Raw genomic sequence first — 22,022 nt, 5'->3', positions numbered from 1 at the left:
TATGTGAGGGTAAGCTTTAGGATATTCTTGATCTGTTTTGAGAGGGAACTGAAAAATCCTAAATTTAAAACCAAGTGTCGAGTTCCATGGTACTGCTTTGCCTTTGACGTCAGTGCGATCAAGATTTTTTTTGGAAATTTTAGCCACAAGCCCTGCTTTATAATCGGGCTTGATATGAACAGGACAGGTCGTAATATTTTGCTCTCTAACTCTTGCTTCTTGTCTAGTAATTCAGACTGAACTGGAAGAGGCCATTGTGAAAGGCTATCAGTTTTTCAAGCAGTGCAGACCCTACTAACATCCCAAGCCCTGCTTGCCGTTAGGAGACAAAGTCAATGTCTCAACAAAGTCAGGAGGTCAGGAAACCAAGGTGCAAAGGGAGCACAGAAGAAATATGGAGTAAAACCACTTTCCTTATCCTGAGCAGATAATGTTGCTTTATTGATGAAAATGGTTACATTTGATTTCCATTTGATTAGTTTCACTGTGTTATGCCTTTATTTATTAGGTTGCATAACTGCATGCTTTTGTATGAAAAGAAAAAAGGATTCCAGTATCCTTTGGACAGAGAAATATCTTATGGGAACAAAGCATTTTCTGTTTCCATGCCATCCATTTTTGAGTGTTTTATAGCATGGATGCATGTCTGTGGTCTTTGTAGTGTGTGTCTATTTCTGAGGTTGCTTGGCCTTTCCCCTCCCCTCAGCACCCCCAGCCAGCTTGTGGAAAATTAAGGAACTGTATTTCTGCCAAGTGTGTATTGGTCATTGATAGTTCCTTTTGTATTTTCATTGGGCGATACTTTTCTAATTGATTTATATATATTTGTATTGCTGAGAGAAGCATTAATAGGCAACTAAACAAAAAGTGACTTATAACCACTTCACAGTTATGGAAGTTGAATTTTCTATCTGTTCTAATATGAAACATGTTTTATTAATTAGCGTGCTGTGAATCATTTTATCTGTCAGTGACATACAGTATATTAATCTCAGTTGTTAAAGCACGGTTTTGTTTGTAGAAGGTACAGAAATGTTAATGCTGCATTTGCTTTATCGGTGTGTTTACTTGTGTTAAACTTTTATTTATTATGTTTGATGTATTAAAGTGCACAAATGTATTTTATATGCACCTGCATAAAGCATTTTACTTGTGACCTGGGTTTCATTTGTTAAACTGTGCCTTGGATTCAGCAAGAATCAGAAATCAAGGCTTTATTTCATCAAAGACAATATCAAGTTATGTCCCAGAGGAACCCTAGGCTGGGATCCAGGTTGTAGTGTTTTTTATTGGACCTGACTAGAACATTCTGGATTCCTGGTTTTGATTAGCTCAGATTTTCATACTTGTTACGAATGCTTTGTTTCTCATCCTTGAGTCTCTTATATGTGGGTAGACAAGGGAGGCAAGCAAATGACTGCATCAGTAAAATTTTCCACCTGCCTCCCGCTATAGGCTCTGCTGTCCAGACTGGATTACATGTGTCTCTTCCTGCACTTTTTATCCTCTCCATTCTCTTTACACCTTGTCTCTTGTGCTTGGTGCAAAGGGAATGCTTTTAATGTTGTTGGTTTTCTGTTTTGTTTTGAGAAATGTGGGTTAGTTTGCATGTTTTTTTAGTCTATTATACATCTGCTAAAAATTCTAGCAGGTTCTTTGACAGAATAAACTTGATGGATGAACTACTAAGGTCTTTTGGTTTAAATAGTAGACTGTACTAGTGCACTGGAAAAGATTTCTTTTGGAGCTGTTACAGACTACAGGGTATATAATCCATGTGGATTAATGTGGCATTTCCTTCATAATCCTCTGAATTTTCTGCCTTAAAAATACTTTTATGTTTTTTCTAAGAGTTTTAGTAGAAAAGACCCTTTAAATATGTGGTGATATCTAGAATTATTACGTTGTCATTGTGTGCTTTTATACTTAAGGTGTACAAGTAAAAATAAAATGTAGCATTTTAATTCTCTTTTCTTTCTGTGGGTTTTTTGTTTGTTTGAATTTAGTGTCTAGTGCTATGCATTAAGTCTTTAGGCCAGGAGGGCAGAATTTTTGTGAATATGCCGGTGCTTAAAATTGTAGACTGCTGTCTGGTGGGATTTTCAGATGTGGTTAAAGCATTGCCTAGTTGCCCAGTAGTTGATCTGGTACTTTGAAAAGTCTCCCTAGAAATGCCTGCCTGCCTCTTGATGTATCTCGGTACTGTTGCAAATCTGATTCCAAATCTTTAATTATTCCAAGAAGACATCTAAATGCAGGGGAAGTTAAATTCTTGTGGGTTCTAAACCAGTAAATATATGACAGTACTAGTGAGCTAGTTCTGAGTTATCTGTCTGAGTTTTATGAGTTCGTAAATGTATTTAGGAATAATATTGGAACCTAGGAAGCCACTTCATTCTGGAATTAATTTTAGGATTACTTTGCGGGAAGAGCATAATAGCCAAATTCTATTATATTTGCAAAATATAATCTAATTTAGTTTTGGAAAACATTTCTGAAGAAGCATAGAGTTAACATCCCATCAGCTAATAAAATCACTTAAGTGTGGTGTGCACTTAGTTTTGTGAAACTTACTTTGTGTGTTTACTCTACCTCACTTCTTGTTCTGGAATTCTTTTCCCTAGCATCAGCACAGCTGCATCATCCATTTCCACGGTCCTTTTAACCTCCACTTTTAATTAAAAAAAATTAAATCAGATGCTGTTTAAAGCTTCCCGTTTAGTTTGGGGAAAATAAAAGTTCATATCTAGCTTAGGCGTGTGTGAACAGCTGTTAAAAGCCACAAGCAAAACAATACTTATAAAAGTGGTGGGGGGAATTTTAAGAGCAAGCTGCCAGTTTGACTGTACTTTTCAATAGCTCTTCGCTTTCAGCCAAAAGGTTTTAACAATGATTTTCTTTGAAAAAAAACCCTGTATTTTATAGAAGCAGCAGGCCTAGCAGTTAGGCCAGTGGTAATAGAAGGCAACTTGCCATGTCTCTTTAACTTTTTATGAAATTTTTCTTTGAATCTGGGGAAATTGCTCATTAGAGAGGTTGGAGGGGCTGATGTCCCTCTGTGCCCACCCACCATGTAGGTACATCTGTCCCCATCTGATTCTAATGAGGGATCTTGTTCATTGAAATTCCCAAATTCCAAGACTAAAGTAAAAGGATAATACTTCCCTTGCGCCCTGTTTTGCAGGCATTATAGTCCTGCTCATGACTTAAGCATTTTGAGGTAATCATAGGATTTTGTTTTTGAGTCTGAGTTTCCTAATCTGACTAATCAGTTGGACAGAAACATGCAGGGAATTTATCAGATGTTAAGATTTAAATGAAAGAGGAAAGATTTGGACTGTTTCTTGTTTATTTTGCCTTCTGTAAACAGGCATGACCTGTCTCACCATGTTACCTGGTTGTAGGGGATCGTAGGTTCGCTTAGCTTAAAGCTTACTGTGTCAGTGTACACAAGTATTCAGATGACACATCTGGATGTGGGATTGTCTTCATACAGTTTGGAAGCCTGGCAGATACATGGCTGTAGCACAGACCTGGGCTACATGTGGCATATAGATACAACCTTGTGTGTGTGAATGTGACAAAATGAGCTTTGAATCCTAACTTGTGTTGATCCACTGAAATGAGATGTCCCCTGAGCCACAGTTTCTAATTAAGTCTTTTAACTTTATGTGGGGCAGCAGAATGAAAATGATCATAAATACTTTTGAAGCTGTATTCTTTCTTTTAAATGTATGTTGTTGAAGTATCTGTAATATCTTAATCTTGGCAAATTACAGCCTGTGTTAACTGGTGCCACCACTAAAATGATCTGTCTTGGTATTTGTTGCTTTGTTACACTTCTGACTGCTGTGCTGGCGTTTCTGCACTTGTATTGCACTTCCAGTATCACTTTTGCCCCCAGAAATGTAGTCTGCAGTGTGCAGCCTAATTTTGGGGGGTCTGAAAGTTTGGTATGGCTTCCATTTAACACATCTGTCTTTGCAATATGTCCATTTTTTTTTGCATGCGCAGCTAGTGAAGGAGAGTAGGGTGGCAATTCCTTTATTTTGTAATTGTTTTCTGCTTACATGCCTAAATATATTTATATTATTAGCAAGCAAGAACCAAAAAGATTGTTAATCACTTCCAGTTTTGTGTATGTCTCATTTTTGCATTGGCTAGTTAAAATTCCCTAAAAATTTCCTGCTATCATTTCTGACAGGAAAAGAAGAAACAATTGGGACAAACAAAATACCAAATGAATTATTTCTTTCTGTCACAATGAGTGTCCCTGGGTGAAACTGTAAAGCTCTTGCAGGACTGTATGTGCTGGGATGAGAATTTTGGGTGTAATTCATAGAATTATCCTCAAGAATTGGGAAAAATTTAGGTGGTTCCAGTCTAGACAGTGTATGCAGGAGACCAGTAATGACCAGTGGAATGAAGAAGCTTTTACATGAAGAGGGATGAAATAGATTGAGTTCCTTAGCAGTAGGAAAAAGATTTATAAAACCATGAGAAGAGACTAGAGAGCAGTTATATAGCATCTTTCCAATACAAGCCCAAGGAAATCACATGCCTTTTTATTAAACAGTATGCTTAAAATAGATGAAATAATTTTTTCATGTCGTGGAAAATGAAATTGTGGTAGTCATTTATTGACTGTTGTAGAAGCCAAAAGTGCACAAGGGTTCAGAAAGGAACTGCAGAGACTTGTGAAGGGCTGGTCCGCCAGTGGCTGTAAAACGTTTTCGCTGTATTCCTAGCAACCTGCAGTGTCAGGCTGAGGAATGCAGGTTGCCTGAGAGTGAGGTGTGTATCAAGTGTGACCGCTGTAGTTGTACAGTTTATTTTCTCGCCTCAATACCTGCTGTTGGCTGCTCCTTGTGGCAGGTTACTGGCATGGGTTATACCAGACCTTCAAATATCAGATTAAAAAAAAACCCAAATTCCTGATTTTTTGAGCTGTTGCAACTCCTGCTCTCCCTTTCCACCCTCCAAAAAAAAACCCTGAACAGTGAACAAAAGGCCTCTCTTTACCGTTTTGCCCTCAGTGCGTTAGGTTGTGTAGCTGTATTTGTGTGTACTACTTTGTAGCTGATTGCTTGGAACAGTGCAGGTAGGGGAAATGCTACCTGGATTCTGGTGATTGCTCCACAGTCTCATTTACTTTTCAGTAGCACAGTCTCTGGATAAAGTAATTAAGAGGTCTGTGGGACAGAGAAAGGCACTGGGTAGCTGAGTAATCCCTGCTGATTAATTTTAGCCCCTCAATCTTTACAGTATTGACAAATTCAGCTGTGTTAAAGAAGTTTGTTTTTTCTGAAAAGGGCTACAAATCTAACATGTTGTTTAGGATATTTTTATAAGCATGTTTTAAATGTAAGCCTGAGGGTGACACAGTTTTTCAGAATGAACATGATGTTTAACTGTTAACTGAAGTCTCTTTGCTATACTAAACCTGAAAACTTCACCCATGGAAATTATGCCTGTGAAAACTTCACTCCAATGTATATTAGAAGACAAGGAGTGTTCTAAGTCACAAAGAAACTAGGTCATCATTAGGGCCATGCTAAAATTTTGGTATATGATATCTTGTGGCTATTTACAAGGGACTTATTAACTTCTAGACTCATATTCTCCCCTTCCTCTTCAAACCTAGCAAAGGAAGTGCTGCTTATCCTTGAGGACTCCTAACTATAAAAAAGTAGAGTGGGTTTGCTTAACTGTGTGAGGTCATTACTGACCAAATGATTTGGGAAAATACACTTTCAGCATCTAAATTCTTCTATAAGACAGATGTAGCTGGTTTCTCGAACTGCAGTAAAAATTGAAGGAAGCAGGAACTATTAAAAATCATCTTTGGTTTTAGGAAGCTTTAGAAAAACAGTGTTAAAAAGTTTACAAAAAGTCCCAGCTGAACCTTAACTTAGTATTTTCAAACTAAATTGAATCCTGAAATAAATTATTAGGAGTGCATACATGTGTCCAGATTCAGCTGTTCTGTGTTGTATTCCCTGCAACACTCAGCCCAATCTGAGGAGGTAGTTTTGCTATGGACTTAACTCAGTTTCATTTTTATCAACTGGTAGCAGTTTAGTCCTGGTAGCAATGCACAGAGAGTTGGTTCAGTTCACTGATCGAGCCTGAAGTGAACAGAACAGTGAGAGGAGTTCTTGTGTGAAAGAACTTGTGGATTCCTTTTATTCTGCAGTGGTGCTATCACATGCGAATGTTTGGAAGCATAGGGAAAGCCAGAACCATCCATTCGAATTACAGTTATTGTAGCTTAAGCTGCTAACAAAACTACCACTTTTCTAACTTGAATTTCAGGGCAGCCCCTTCCACTGAACCATCAACTTTCCTGATAAAAATTTCTTTTTTATGTGAGTTTTTTTGTTGTTCTGTTTTGTTTTCTTTGTTTTTTTCTTTTTTTCTTCTTCTTTTTTTTTCTGGTGGTGTGTATGTAAGAGAGATGCGGCAGGAGGGAATTAGATTCCTCTGCACAGCTAGCTGGCCACATTAGCTTTGAGAAGAGTATGGACCCTGCTGTGTTTGATCTGTAACAAGCAAATCATGTACAAAGTACTTTTCTTGTTCCTTTGGGTCCTTTATGCACTATGTACCTTTTTAAGTCTTCGTTAAAATGTTAATGATTTTTATTCAGTCCCTTGTAGCTAGCCTGATGAGTTGGTTCCCCTTCCTCACCTGAGACTGTTTAATACTGTAAAGTTGCAATATTAGTATATTCTGTCTTAGTATGTCCACTATTCAATGTCTTCAACTTGTTTGGAAAAACAGTAGATATAAATGTTGTAGAAGAGCTTTTATCCTTTTCCTCAGAATCAATCAACTACAGCCTTTTATTAAGTAAATGAAATTTGGACTGAAGTGTTCACATCATGATACAGATTTATGTCAGGAAGAAATAAGCTATATGCGAATTCTACTTGAAGATGAGTTCTTCAGTACAATAATGAGCCAAAGAGTGATGTATTCATTAAAATTCGGGTTTTTTTTTTTGCTTGTGTGACTACTTAGTGGTAGTGAAATATGTGAACTGAGAAATGTGAAAGAGGTTTGTGCAGCCCCACTGCTACTGTCTGGTTTGAAATAATCATATTGTTGAAATATGTTGAATTCAGCTCTTTGTGGTCTTTGACATGCTGTGGCTTAATTAAAGAAATAGCTGACAAATCTGCTATCAGCAATCTGAGTATGTTTGGGTTTTATTTCTCCTTTTGTAGCTAATCAAAGTGTATGTCTTTAATAAGCAATCTTGCTTTTTTGTTATAAAAAGTAATTTAATATAAAATTGAGTTGTACTATTAATTTTTTTAACTGCCAGTTGAAAACAGTTTGGCTTGGTAATAATTAGTTACAAAAGCTTCCAAATGGAAGAAAAACTGGGCTGCTGTCAAACAGGATTTGATACACATGGAACAGTTAAGCAGTAATAAATTGCCTAGTAACTGAGTAATTTCACTCAGATATGTGCCAATCTTGCCTCCGCACTGAAAAAAAAAAAAAAAAATGGAAGAAGAACTGATGTTTAAAATTGCTTAATGCTGGAGGTTTATTGTAATAACAATAATACTGACTTGGCCTGATCTTCGAACATTTAAAGCTTCTTTTTATATCCTAGTGAATGATTTCATGTTCATTTATAATTTTTGTTGTGGGAGAGCTCCCAGAGGGGTATGTAGGAGAAGCACAAAGTGTCTCCAACTCTTTATTACATCTGCTGGAAGCAACAGTGGAATCAGGCATGGAAGGGCCCTGCAACTGACCTGAGCTGGCTCTGTCAGAGGCAAGTAATTCAGAGTATTAGATAAGGGCATTGCACTTGAGAAGACAGCCAGTTTTTAACATAGGTGTTTGGCGTGAAGTCAACAAAAGTATACCTGTGGAAATGGTCTGTGTAGATAGATGCAGCAGCAGCCATCAAGAATGCTGGAGTGGGTCCTGTGAGGAATTGTTATTTGTTAGGTAAATGCTTTTTATAGGAAGAAGTTCTGTATTAATAGTTAATTATTAATAGCATCATGACATATATTACTTTGAGATACGTTTCTGTGCTACACTAAACAGTGTTCTTTTCAGAACACTGTTTTAGGAACAGCTATGTAAAGACAAATCTTTTTGTTTGATGTTCTAGTATGTCCGGATTTACTGTTGTTGGAAGAAATTACTTGTACAGCTATACCTAGCTTGTAAGGCACTGTAGAATGTTTGAATTATAGATGGAACTCAAATGTGTCTAACATTTTGTGAGTGTTTGGTGGGGGCAAGGTAGGTGGGTTTTGCTTCATGTTCTGCTTCTAATGACTGCATCTAATCTATTTATAAGGACATATCTGCTTTTAATAACAGGAAAATTTCACAAGCAATAGTGAGTCAGACTGTTAATTTGCCTGCCCTTTTGATTGCTGACAGGGAATTCAGCCCTTCTGAGCTGACAAAGGCGGTTCCATGATCGGTTGGTTTTGTGGTGAAGCCAGTTTACAGCTTGAAGTTAGCACCACTGCCCCATGGGAAGTTGGATCTGTGACTGGGGTTAAACAGAAGATTGCAAAAAGGAATAGCTATTTTTAGCATGGATCAGCTCACTGAGCTTTGTAAGCTTGTATGAGTTGCATGGCCTCCTAAGTAGGTGAAGAGAGAATAGTGTGCTGTGGCATGTGGGTGGGCATGAATAACCAGGAGTGGGACAGGATGGTGAGATTTTCCAAGTTTTGGCGCTGGTATCGGTAGGTCTTGAGACTGTGTCTGGAAACTTGCTGTTGTCTGCAGGAGACAGATGTGAGTGGCTGGAAGTAGGATCTAAGACATGTTGTGTGAGTTTACATTAAGAACCCAAGACTTTGAGTTTATGAAATTATAGTGAGCTTTATATTTTATGACTGTCAATCCAGTAAATCTTTGTGGATTTTAGAATGATAAATAATTTAGTAGTGTTCTTATTATTTAACTGAAGATAATTGTACTTTGTTCTTGGAATTGTTAAAATCAGTGATGATGTAGCAGATACATCAAATTAGAGAAAAGATCTGAGAGAGAGCTAAAAAAGCTGATCCATCCATGGCTTGCAGATATATTGGACTAGCACCATCTTCTGAATGTTTAGTACATTACAGTTTTATGTTTTCACCAAGGTATTGAAGAGCATTTAAAAAAATACTTGCTCAACTTTGAATTTCAGTAATCACAGTACTGTAATATTGCACATACACTCTATTCAGTTTATGAAATTGTTAAATTAAACCAAACCAAAGGACAGCTAGTCAAATTAGTGGGAAGTTAAGATTTTTATTTTATACTTTTTTAACCTCTGTCCTAAAAAAGTAGATTTAATATTGCAAGGAAGGAAATTACTTTGTGAGAAAGCTATTGAGAGTCCAGCAATTTGTCAGTGGTAGCTCAGCTAAATCAGTTTAAGCAGTTTGAAAAAAGTTTCAGTAATCCTGATAAAAATTGTTTAATGCTGAACCAAAGAAAGGTCTGTTGCTATTTTTCTGTCAGCAAGTCATGTTTCAGAGCACTTGGGCAGTCGTTAAGGTTCAGTATAGGAAAGCTTGGAAAATCCTATCAAAAATTGTAATTGTAATTTAAAGGGAAACATATTTTTTGAAATCAGGCTCATAGAAGATAATTTGTCCAAAGGAGTTCATACTTATGTTTTAAATGATGTATTATAGTCATAGTGCTGTTAAAAATGTCTTAAAAATATTATAAAGCAAGTAATTCTATGTTTCTCATGTGTTGCTCTGTAAAGAATAATACTGAGAGAAAATATAGGTTCTAAATGGTATAACTTTTGTCTTGTTACTGTTGCTAAAACATTTGCAATTAGAAGATGACTTATCACTTGAATCTTGCTTTTTTATCAATGTATATGTTTAATTGTTGTTTTTGTGAAGGATGCTGGGTCCAAAATTGAAATATTATTACTTGTAGAAACTTTTGTTTGTTTTTATTTTGCTTTCCCAATGTCATTCATTGAAAACCGTCCACTGTGTTCACTGTGACTCCACAGTGCTTTTTATAATTTAATGAATATAGCAAGAAAAATCCATCTGTGGGGTGTTCTTGTGTCTCAGCCATTTTCTCATTTCTCCTTGTCTCCAGGAGACAGCTATTTGTAAAGATGTTTGAGTCTGAGTTAACAGCTTTAACTTAATAAGGAAGTAAAACTAATTGCTGTCAAATTTCTCATTGGCACAAAGATTAGGAAGCCTGAACACAAGTTTTAAAGAAGATGAAAGAGGATTTAATGCACAAAGTAATAGATATTTCAGTGAAACTTTATGGGATCAGAGACAAGGCTTAATTTATCTTTTCATTAATGTTTCATTTTTCCCTTTGTAAAAATAAGAATACTATTTGCCTAATTTACTGGTAAGAGAATCAGTCAGCAAACGATCTGCAGTAATTGCAGAGTGGTTATAAACTGGCAGTAAGGGCCTTGTAAGGATCTGACTGGATAAAAAGCAGCAGTGAACAAGCTGTCTTCCTTCCAGGAGGAGTTTGTAATCTTATAATACAGTTCTCTGTGGAAAGTAAGAACTAATTAACCAAAGGTGTGAAATTGGAGAACATTAAAGTCCTGTGAGGTGGTTATTTTTTTGAGAGAGTGGCATTTGTTTCCTGAAGCTGGGCTGTTCATTCTCCATACCAGTATGCACAAAAGTGTTTCGTGTTCTTTCATTCACATCCCTACTTCATTTGTTAAGCTTACCCTAAGGGTTTGTTTATTTAGGTCTGTACACTGCAGACAGTAAACAGAGATATGTGGTAAAATCTTCTGTACAGGCGTCTGTGCTGCCACATCTAAACTCCACGTGCCAGATTAGTACTTTTCAAGTTAATTTGGTCATCTCTGCTAAGCCACTGCCTGCCACCTAGGTGTATCTTCAGTGTACTGAGTCACTTGAGTTGCAGAGTGGGGAGATGACAGTCAACACATCTTTCATCCTCCTCTCTTACTATCTGTGTCCTTATGGTACCCTTCTAAAAAGAAGAAAAAATAAATAGTTGTTCCAATTATGTTTTAATCCTAAAATAACACTATGAGGTGACTCAGTTGTGTGTAATACCATCTTTTTTGAATACTTGTTTCCAAACTTGTCCCCATTAGTGGCAGGGGTAAGGAGTAGGGGATCAGACTGTAACAATCAGTGTAATCTTAGTTCGTTCAGTCAAATAATAACTGGTTGCAAGAATTTCTGCCAACAATTTAATAAAAAATGAAAATGGGAAATGTCTAACTGAGAAAAAAATATAGTCTTATTTTCACTTCAGCTGTCTCTTCACGCTGTCTAAGCCAGTCATCTGTCATCTTAGTTTTGAAAAGAAACTTGGGTGTGTTATTTTTTTCTTCATAAGAAATTTCACTCTGGTATGAGAAGGTGCCTGCTGTTTGTATTTGCAAAGGTTAACATATCTTGTTAAAAATGACCTGTCATCTGCCAAAACATTATATGTGCTTCTTAATAGGTGAAAATCCTGTCACATCGTGTCCTCCATAGTTAGCTGCACTTGGTGTGCTGAGACTGGGACATTTGCTTCTGGCTACTCTTCTTGGTTTTTGTTGAAACCTGTTTTAAATCTTGGAAATGTTAACCTCATTAACCTAAGACGTACAAGAGATACTGGTTTTATAGCTTTAGAAAAAGTGCTGTAATTCTTCATTCATTAACAGTATTTGAAAGTCTCATTTAATATGGGATGTTTTTATGCAGGAAACTTAATATAAAAACTATAGCTACTTCCATAAATACAAATCAAAGAGAACTTTTCATGCTAAACCACATTCTTTCTTATTGTTTCCTATGTTAGAACAAAATATTATTATCAACCTGATTTTTATTTTGTGAATTACCCTTATTCTAAGAAGCTCATCACAGATTTTGTGTCTTCAAATGTCTTTCTTTGAGAGGAAAGAGAATTCCACATAGGCTTTGTACAAATAAGTTGAGACCCATAAGAGTTATGAATAAAACCAGGCAAACCTCACTTCACAGGCAAGATGCCTTTCTGTTTTTAACTGGAGACCTAGGAAATTGCTCATCTTTCCCATATTAGGCATACATTTTCTTGTCTTATGTCCTTAGGAATTTGTATGTTGGTTTAGAAGGAGCTCAGATAATAGATTTGACATTTACAGAGTTGTACTTTTAATAATTGAGAAACATATTTGCAGGTTTGTTTTTTTTTGAGGAGAAAGTGTTACTATATTTTGTGTAAATTATAAGTTTTTAAGCTTTTTTTTTCTTTCTGAAACCAGTAATTTCCTATTGTAGCTGGAAATGTTAAGTGTAGCTTTTTAAGTAATAAAGTACAGCAGCAACTATTGTGCCTTAGCAGCTTTTCTAATACAACGTTTGATTTGTTACTGTGTCCTCATAGGGGAGCATCAGCAGTAGAGTGTACATGACAGTGAGAAAGTAAACACATGCTTGCAATCAAATTAATGTATTTCATCTGTCTTCAATTAATAACAATCTGTCATGCTATCTATCTGAGAAGCGGCATAAACAGTTTATTTTGTGTTTGGAATAACTTCCTGGAGGTAGTTAATGTGACATGTAGTTTGTCTGACATGAGTATAACCAGATCAACGCTCTAGATGTTTTCTTGATAACCTAAAAAAATTACTGAGAAAGTCTGTACTGGAGCTATATTTATATTTTGGTTTGAGCTTCCTTAAATCAGAGTAGTGGCATAGTTTTCAGGACTTCCATGGAAGAGGTTTCTTTTCTTGGCAGTTACACAATTTTAGTGTGAGAAAAAAGATTGAAAGCATTAATAAAAATTTAACTATAAAACGCTGCAGTTAGCACTCAGAAATTCCGGTCCGAGTATTTGAGAAGTATGTGCTGTAGTAATTTAAAACTACCAAATCAAAGATGATTTTTAAAAAGCAAGATAATACACAAATTCTGATAGTAGTGCAGATTTGGTGCAGTTGCTGTCAAATTAATTTATTACTTCTGCATAATTCTGGTTACCGTTATTATATGATTATTAATAACATCAGATACTTGTTCTATCAGATGACTTTATTTGTGCAGAAAGATCTTTTCTGTCTAATTAGAAAATGAAAGTGCACATGCTTGAAGTTCTAAGTAGTCTGGTCAAATATTCTATTCAAAATGAAATAGTTTCCTCTTTTTAGTGGGAAAGCAGTAGGTTACTGCTAAGCTGAGAAATAAAAAATGAGGGAGGTTTTTTCATTGCCTGTTTTTTTTTTTTTCCAAGTTTTTTTTGAGTTATGGCAGAATTAGAATTAAAAGTGGTTAATTATGGCAGAAGAGGTCTGAGAAGGCTTCCTTCTGGCCGAGCAGTGGGACCTGCTAAACTGTGCTCTGCTGAGGTGCTATGGGGCAGAGGTCTGATAAATTGGGCAGTAAATCCTTTTGCCCAGAGTGCTGCTCCCAATGTTCATTGTGATTTCTGTTTTATTCATTAGAATAGTGGGTATTTAGCACATCTTGGAGAAATCCCTCTTTGATTCCCTTTCTTGTGCACTTTGCTCATGCATACGAAAAGCAGAACCTTCACATTCTGAAATTAAGATGGTTTGTTGAACAGTGTCTGCTGCATGAGGATAATCCTGTGTAACAGTATCGTTGTCTTCAGATTTTCGGGTGCTCAAGCTAGGTTTGTCCTTAAGAAATAGGTCTGAAATTATACCAAAAAATAGGGTGAAAGAGAGATCATCATATACAGCCCCCTTTTTTATGACCCTGGAGTATTTTCAGAAGAGAAAATATGTACATAATTTTAAGCACATGTAAATCAAATTAATAAATTATTAAAGCATTTTACTTGTCATGTCTGTGTGGGCTAATCATGATAGCTCATTATTTAAACATTATGTAATTGTATACCTTGTGTGAACAGCTGCAAATACTTTGCAGAAAGATTTATATTTCATTTTTCACTGCATACTATAAAAGAATATATTTTTGTGTGGTACTATAGATTAACACAGATGTTTACTCGTAAATTTAGAACTACCCTCCATTACATTAAGATATGAAACAGTTATAATATGCATGATAAAAACAAAACTAGATAGTTGTAAATTTGTGTTAATAAATTTTTTAATGGAAAATACTGGTATTATCAATAAAAAGAAAAAGTTAAGCTTAAACAGCAGAACTGCCTCTTTGTAGCAGAGTCTTTTGCAGTTACTGCAATTTCAAGGCTTGAAAGTGAAAGATGATCAGATTTGGGTGGAGAGGCATCCTTTTACTGAGGTTCTCTGAACTATTTCATGTTTCTTTTCATACATGCAGTTTAGAAGATGGTTGGGTTAGTTATCACTGGTATGTAATAATCTAAAATGACTGTATAGTGCCTTACAGTTTGCAAGTGTAATCTCATGATCCAGGAGAAATGCCAACAAACTATTAAACAGTCACAGTTGCTTAACATGCATTATGCATGCCACTCAGCTGTTTATGCCACTCTGAGCAAGTACTGTCACCATTTTTTCAGCTGCTTGGAAGCACCTGTACAAGTTATATATTTGTGTTTCTTTCAGAATTACCTGAAAGGAAGATTCATGCAAAAAGGATGTTCCCAGATTTTAAAAAAAACCTGTACTTTTACATGGAGTTCTTCTCCAGTGATCTTATGAAAGAGACTGGCAGTCCTGTGGGAAAGGGAGATAAATAGCATGAGTAGCAGCCTTAACATTCTGTATAAATTATGTTCTGCTGTCTTTTTAGAGTATGTGCAGTTATTTGCTTGTGTGATAATATTTAAATCAAAATATACTATTACATTTTTGGCAGTTTGAAAGATTGTAAACCTGGAGCATTAATCATTGTTCTAACTAGTGAAATATATTTTAAAATACTGGCTTTGTTTCTGTGAGTTGTATTACTCTGATAAATTGTTACGTGTTTTTTATTATTGCCCTAATTTAAAGACAATACAGCTGTGGGATTTGATATCACACTTATTCCTCGAAGCAAACTTTGGTGAGCAAATTGCATCTATTCTAGTTCATTTTGGTGAAGTTCGTGAGCTAAAGTAGTATTAAAGATACTTAACTATTTGTTTTCCACATACGTATGGTGTAATGGAATGGAAATGATCATTTCTCCCTGCACGGTGGTGCTATGTGGCTTGTTTCAGGCCTTTTTTTTTTTCTCTTATGGAATGGTACATATATCTAAATGGTGTAAAAGGAACGGTTACGGCATTAATTTATTTACCATTAGTGACTCCAGAGTCTAAAGTCAAAAGTAGCATTATTATTCAGTCAAGACTGAGTTGCTGTTGAATGGCTATGTGTGGGTAGATTGTAAAGCAGCCATTTGTGTTTCATCTAATATTTTTTTTTTTGTGTTCCTTGCTACTACCCAATAAAATTTCAGTGACTTAATTTCTCAAGTAAAGTTATATAGAGTTTTGACTTTCAATAACTATACTCTCAAGTGTTTGCTCAGTTTTTCTATCATTTGATATCTAGCCTTGCAGACAGTCATTTAAAGTAAGGTTTCCTTTTCCGCTTAGAGTTAGTACTGTCGGCTTTTCACTGCAAATAAGTGATGTATAGCAGCAATTCAGAGGGTAATGAAAATGTCGTTTGTATAAATCACCTGAAGATGTGACCTAATCAGTTCTCTCTGGTCCTAATTTAAAGCTACTGTTTTGTCCTTGCCTTCTTTGAAATGTCTTTTGCTCTCCACAGAGGTGACCATGATGGTTTTTAAATATTTTTTTTAACCTAAATTCTGCAGTGTTCTTCTTACCTATTTTTCTTCTCATGTTGTCAGGAATGCCTTAAAGGGAGTATCCCTGGGATTTGGGATGTAGGAGTTCCATACTTCTCTCCTAGATTCTGTTTGATTTTTTTTTTTTTTTTTTTTACCTTGGTAGATCTCTGTTTAGTCTCACCTACAGATCAAAACTGAACTCTCCAGAGTTCGTGAGAAGCAAGTATTTTAGTAATCCTTACCTACTTTTGCTGCAGCAGACACTGATCTTTGCTGGTTTCATCTCTGGTGGAAGATTTTCACTTGGATCCATTTGGCTTGGTGGAAGTTATGTCTGAATTCCTGAAGTTTCTGATATATTTTTGTTGTGCCAGTATTTTTATGGGGTATGCAATACATACAAATGCATACAGATGTGTTATGGAGCAACAATTTATCTTGCTAGCTTTAATTGAAATGACTCTACACTGGACAGGCTTAAAGGTGAATGTTTAGTTTTATTTCAAAGAAACAAAAAGTTGGGCTGTTGACTAGCTAGTTAGGAACAGATTTGCAGGAGAGGAAAAGGAAAGCAACGGAGATATTTTTTGGAGAGTTACTGGCAACCATGTTTTTTTTTTTGTACTTGTCATATGAACATTTTTTAGTGTGCATTTTGAGCATAAAAATGAGCAAACTGCAGCAACCCATATTTTGGATGCCTTTTCTTAGAAAGGGTCTTCAAAATGACTGGCAGCTAATAAGCCCCTTTTTCTGTCCTCAAGTCAATCAGAAAAACACTATGATTTCTCCCTCTCTCCCCCATTGCTTGTGATGCCCTTCCACTCTCCTCCATTGCCCCTGATGTCCCCTTGCTTCCCCTGATTCCAATTTTTATGTGGTTTATTTAAGCATTCCATTTAATGCAAGCATACTAAGTGGTTCCTGTATAGCCAAGGAATTGGCAATGTGCTAATTTGACACTATAACTACTTGAACTACCATTCCTGCCAATTGGTCCCATTTTTAAGATCTTTAGAATTTTACAAATGATAGATCAAAGAAATGCTGTCACCACATTCTGCAGAACTTGCACATCTTGGGGTTGCTTTAGCTTTTTGTGATCAGAAAACATAAATTTATTAATGTAGATAGCAGAGTTTATATCCAAGCACTTAAGCAAAGTACTGGTTTGTAACATTTGTGTGCTTTAGACATTCACTGTTTGCAAATAAATCTCTTCTCACTTTAAAAACTAAAATCCTCCTGTCTCCTTTAGACATCCTATTGTGAATTTCTAGCCATCAGTTTATATTCTACTTGGTAAAAATGGAGCTATTAATTTTCCCTTGTCACTCTTGCCTTTCTCATTCACTTCAGATGAGAAGGATGACTGTACCATCTGGCACATAAACTTCACTTTGGGACTTTCTTTAAATGTTTGTGTTTGATGTGTGTCCAAATCTTTCAGATTCTTTCTTTGAGACCTTTGTTAGATATGGCCTGTCATAACCATTACCGCACTTAAAATGTTCTTATTTTGCATCTTCATTTCAGTAATTGCTTTTTCTTGGCCAATGCAATGTTATTTAGCCATTTAGAATATTATGCAAGATCATTTTCCTGGTTTGTAAAATCAAGCCGTATTTATGTATCTGATTCTATCCAAAACTTATTTGTCTCTGCCTTTCAACTTTTCATGCCTTAAGTGCATTCTAGTCTCATCGTTCATCCTAAGATATCTATTCCTGCTGTTAATTGGCTCATCATATGAGCCCACATTGGCCAGCTGTTTGTTTTATTTCTATAAAGTCCCTGAATTCCTTATAAGCATCTTTTTAGAAAATTGTTTTTCTCCTCCAAATCCCTCCTTAAAGTCTTTTTGCTGTGATGTCTAAATAAAAGCTGGACAAGACTTATCTCCTGGTGTGCTAAGAATTCTGCCTGTCGAGCTGACCGATATCAGATGTTAAAAAAAAAAAACAACAAAAAACAAAAAAACCTGGAGGGTATCTATTCACTTTACTTTAGCTGATCTTCAGTAACTATGTCTTTGCCCTTAGCCTGGGGAAATGAAAAGTAATATGAGTTAGGATAGTCGTCTTTCATTGACTGCAAACTGCAATTTTGTGTAGATTAATATTTATTAACACTTGAAACCTGTTTCTTGTACTAACACTGTGCCCTCTTTCATTGAGAGCTAATGTAACGTGAATTGCCTTACATTTACTGTGGGCTGAGAGTATGCATGTGGACAGTTACCTGGCAGTTATCTAGCATAACAGTAACTCTGCAGTTCACAGCAGACTGCCCATAATTCAGAAGGGACAAGGTAAAATACTTTTAAGTGGGGAGGTGAACTGAGAATTACAGAAAATTTGGAAACATAATTTCACCTTGATTTTTCACTTCCAAGTCTGTTAGATTCTAGGATTGTTTGTGCTTTTAGTTTTTCTACTGTAGTAAAGTATATGCTCCACTAACCATATAATATTTTTGATGTTTCTTCAAATAAAAAATAGGAGACATTTGAGGATATGATTTCCAATATGGCAGTGGCATTTTATCCTGAAAATTTATCAGTTGTTGTGTTCTTCTACTCCCTAATTCTTTCCATCTTGGGAAAGAGAGTTTGAGCCAGATTGTAAATTGTGAGCTTGTTTTTACATAACACACACACACACATATATATATATATATATATATATATATATATATATATATATATATATAAAACTTACATAATCATGACTGGTATTTTAGAGGGATGGACTGTAAATGCTATCTACCTATTTTTACTGTAATCTTGTGTAGGTTTTTGGAGGTGAGGTATAGTCAAAGAAATACAGCAGGTGAAATTTGAAGGTAGGGTTAAGTTTCCTTTAAGGGCTCATCAAATAAAAATAAAGAAAATATATTTTTATTTTTTCCCAAAAGAGTAATTTCACTGTTGTGTTTTCCAAGCTGCACTTAAAGCTAATATGCGAAGAGTAAAAATAATAGTTAATAATTATATGGTTTAGGCAGCATGCTGTATTTTATCCTTAAAAGCATTTCAACAGAGGCTCTCTTCTGGTAGTTATGTTTCAGAGAAAAAAATTAAGTAGCTGTTTCATAGACTGCAAAGTCAATAGCAATTTTTTAACAAAATTGGTATTGACGTTGGGCTTTGTCTTAGTAAATGTTCTTCCTTTTGAAACTATATATTCTGTGTTTAGTATTATGAAAAACTGTGCTACAAGCATTAGTGTTAATAGCTTAGTATTTTAGTCCTTCACAAATTAATGCTTGTGGTAACTGGATGATTTTAGGCCTGTTCTTATAAACAAGGCCTTACTGATGTGCTAGGAGCAGTAATATGTGGCAAAAACTCCACATTAACCAAGGTAAGCAGTATAAATGGGGTGTAGGAATCCCCTGCTAGACTAAAAATCTCCAAGAGAAAATCTCCAGAGCCTACAAATTAAAGACCTCCAATGTCATTTTAAAATAAAGCCTTTTATGTAGTAGGAGAGCATTTTTTCAGCTGATAATCAAATGACACTATTATGCAGGCTTACTAGATTTGCAAATTTACAAGTTTTTACAAGTCAGTTGGGTCCCTTCCTCAGGAAATCAGTTTAAGTTTTTTTTCCTGTATTGACTCAAAGAGCCTGGTTGTCCTTAAATCCTTCTGAATATATTTGCCTTATAATTTGGCGGCATTGAGTCAACACTCTTATAGGAACTGCAATGCAATAAAAAAGAGAAACTGTTCAATATGGTTTCCAGTTACCTTGGGATCAGATTTGGAGAGACTGGAACATGTACAATAAAACCGGTGCAAGGCTTCCATTTTGCTTTGGAAGCACCCAGTGCTTTTTCAACATAAATATTAATTTGAAAGCTTTGATCTGCTTCTGGTGGTTGTAAAATGATAGAAATGAAAATGTGTGTGACTCTTGAAATATGCATTTTACTGGTTTTAATCTTCTGAACTGTACAGTTATGGAATTGAAAGCTTCATGTATGAGTAATGAAGAACCAGTGCTTTTACTCAATTCATTTTTTATTATAGTGTTTTTGTTCTACCATATTCTTCATCTAAGTTCTTTATAACTTATTACATTTTTTTTATTAGAAAAAATTATGTAGATTCAGATGTGCTTGGTCAACTCTATTTTGTAAAAGTCTTTAGATGACACTGGAACCTCCAGTATGCATCATGCTTGCAAGCAGAATGTGCAAAACTTAGTTGTCTCAAGTTTCTGTATGTGGTTAACAGTAAATTTGTTACGAATTGTGTCTATCCAGCAATAAGTTTCTCCTTTATTTTAGATAAAAATTAGTTGCATTTGACCATACAGTTTTATTTGTGGTTTCGTTTTAGTTTTGCAAATAATATTAACCTGATGTAATTTGTTATTTTTATTGGGGCAAATGATTATAGGAAGAAAGAAACCTGCATTTGCATACACCTGTAAAGAAAAAGATTACATCTGATGTGTTTCCAATGAATAATTTCCAAGACAGGTAACTGAATGGGCTCCATTTTAGTAATTTTTCCTTTCTTCAACTTTTTAGTTGACTTGGAGCATATGCGCGCAGTGAAAGTTGACAAGCACCAGCGATTTTGTCAGGAAAACAATTTCAGTAGCCATTTCGTGTCAGCCAAGACAGGAGATTCTGTAAGTAAGAAAAATAAAACCCTTGTAGATGTCTTGGTTTTATTTTTAAAGATGCTGAAGTTTTATTATACTTCACATATCAAACCATGGAGAACAGTGACTGTTGCAGCTTGTTTTTGCCTGCCTAGTTAAATGAAAAATAGATCTTTGTGTATATTCTTTATTAATTACAGTGATTTCTCATCTGATTTGCAGTTTAATGTATAGTTTTTAATATGATAAAGGTCTAATTTATACATCAGCATGAGAACAGCTATATCTGTTTGCTGACAGCCTGTAGTTAAATGTATTCCTTCATTCCAGGTGGAGCCCCATCTATAGACCATCAATATAGAAACTTTGAACAGTTGATAGTGTCACAAGACCCTGTTGCAATCGAAGTTTTTAATAGGGGTCCTGAGCCATTGGAGACACTCCTACTGCAGGTCCATTGAAATTTGAACATTTGATGTTTTTAATGCTTTGCAGAGTATATTTTTGAACAGCCTTTTGACTCTGAGCTAACTGGGTTAGTTGTTTTAGTTGTAAGTGTATGGAGGAAAGGTTCTTTCTTAGTTGACTCTGTCAGTCAAATTAAATCACACTGTATTGTTTTGCTTGATTTGTCACATGCCTAGTAACTGTCATTCCCATAAAACAGTCCTGTATCTCTCTCCTGTGTTACTTATGACAGCATACTTCATTTTTGTTATTAAACAGTAAGACCATGTTCAGTTATATGCAAGTATAACTCTGTAACACAAATAGAATCAGTTTTTAATATCTTTGATGAAATGTCTGCAATGTACTGCCTAATTTTATAAGATAATAGCTTTTCTTTGAAGTCTAACAATTTTGCTGTGACAGATGCAGTGAGTCCTCATTCTCCTTACAGTTTGTGTTGAATCTTTGGCATAATTTTTTGTTTAAATTAAAGTTTTTTAAGGTAGAAACAGAAGAAAAAAACGTATAATGCTTCACCCAATGAAGTATGCATCTGATAAAACATATTCCTTTCTCAGGCAAACAATCTTTTTTTTTTTGAGATTTAGTAACAGGAAGAAAAAGCAGTCCTTTTTATAAGGTTGATATATTTAACATAGCAAAATATGAAGGAATCTTTATTATGTCTTTTAATTGATTCATGAATTGCAGCAGCATCCTGCTGTATGTACTGATTGTTCTTTTTTTCACTTGCCGTATAAAGACAAAAGTAAATTTAAACGTACCTAGAAAGCATTAACCAGAAATCTAAGTATATACTAAGAAAAGAAGGTATGAGGTATGGTTTAAAGTATTTCATTTTTTTTTGTTTCACTATAGATTTGAATTACTTCCTCATGTTTTTTAGTAGTTGTGCAGGAAAGACAGGGTGCTTACCCTGGACAGTGATCTGAGAAGAGATCATCAATTGCTGCTTTGGTTATAGGCTTAGTTAAGATAAATGATTTTTTGTTTACCTCGGATCTTTCCAACTGACTCATTTGCAAAATATAATTTTTTATTTATATTTCATTCTTATAATTTTAAAAAAGCCCAAAATTCTCCTCAGAGGAAAAATAAATTTAATGAAAGATTTAGTATAGCTGTCTTACTGTCTATCAAATTGTATACATAAAGCACTAAACTGGTGCCTGATGTTTTGCGCACAAAGCATCCTCATGATAGGTGGTCTAGCTCA

At 35.3% G+C, this 22,022-nt stretch overlaps 1 protein-coding gene across 5 annotated transcripts in view; it reads left to right on the top strand.

The window, feature by feature from the left end:
- The window catches only part of RAB28 (RAB28, member RAS oncogene family), a 61,888-nt gene that overhangs the window by 30,811 nt on the left and 9,055 nt on the right, over positions 1-22,022 (top strand). For all 5 annotated transcript variants that reach the window (XM_062636394.1, XM_062636395.1, XM_062636396.1 and 2 more), the window contains one exon: positions 20,259-20,362. In XM_062636394.1, the coding sequence (XP_062492378.1) occupies positions 20,259-20,362 (104 nt within the window). The remainder of the gene's footprint in view (positions 1-20,258; positions 20,363-22,022) is intronic.

Source organism: Pezoporus occidentalis, unplaced genomic scaffold (assembly GCF_034315485.1).
Source record: "Pezoporus occidentalis ecotype Australia unplaced genomic scaffold, CSIRO_AGI_Poc_V1 ctg48, whole genome shotgun sequence".
NCBI classification, from domain to species: Eukaryota; Metazoa; Chordata; class Aves; order Psittaciformes; family Psittacidae; genus Pezoporus; species Pezoporus occidentalis.
Note: the sequence above shows the minus strand (reverse complement) of the source record. Positions and strands in the feature narration are given on the sequence as shown.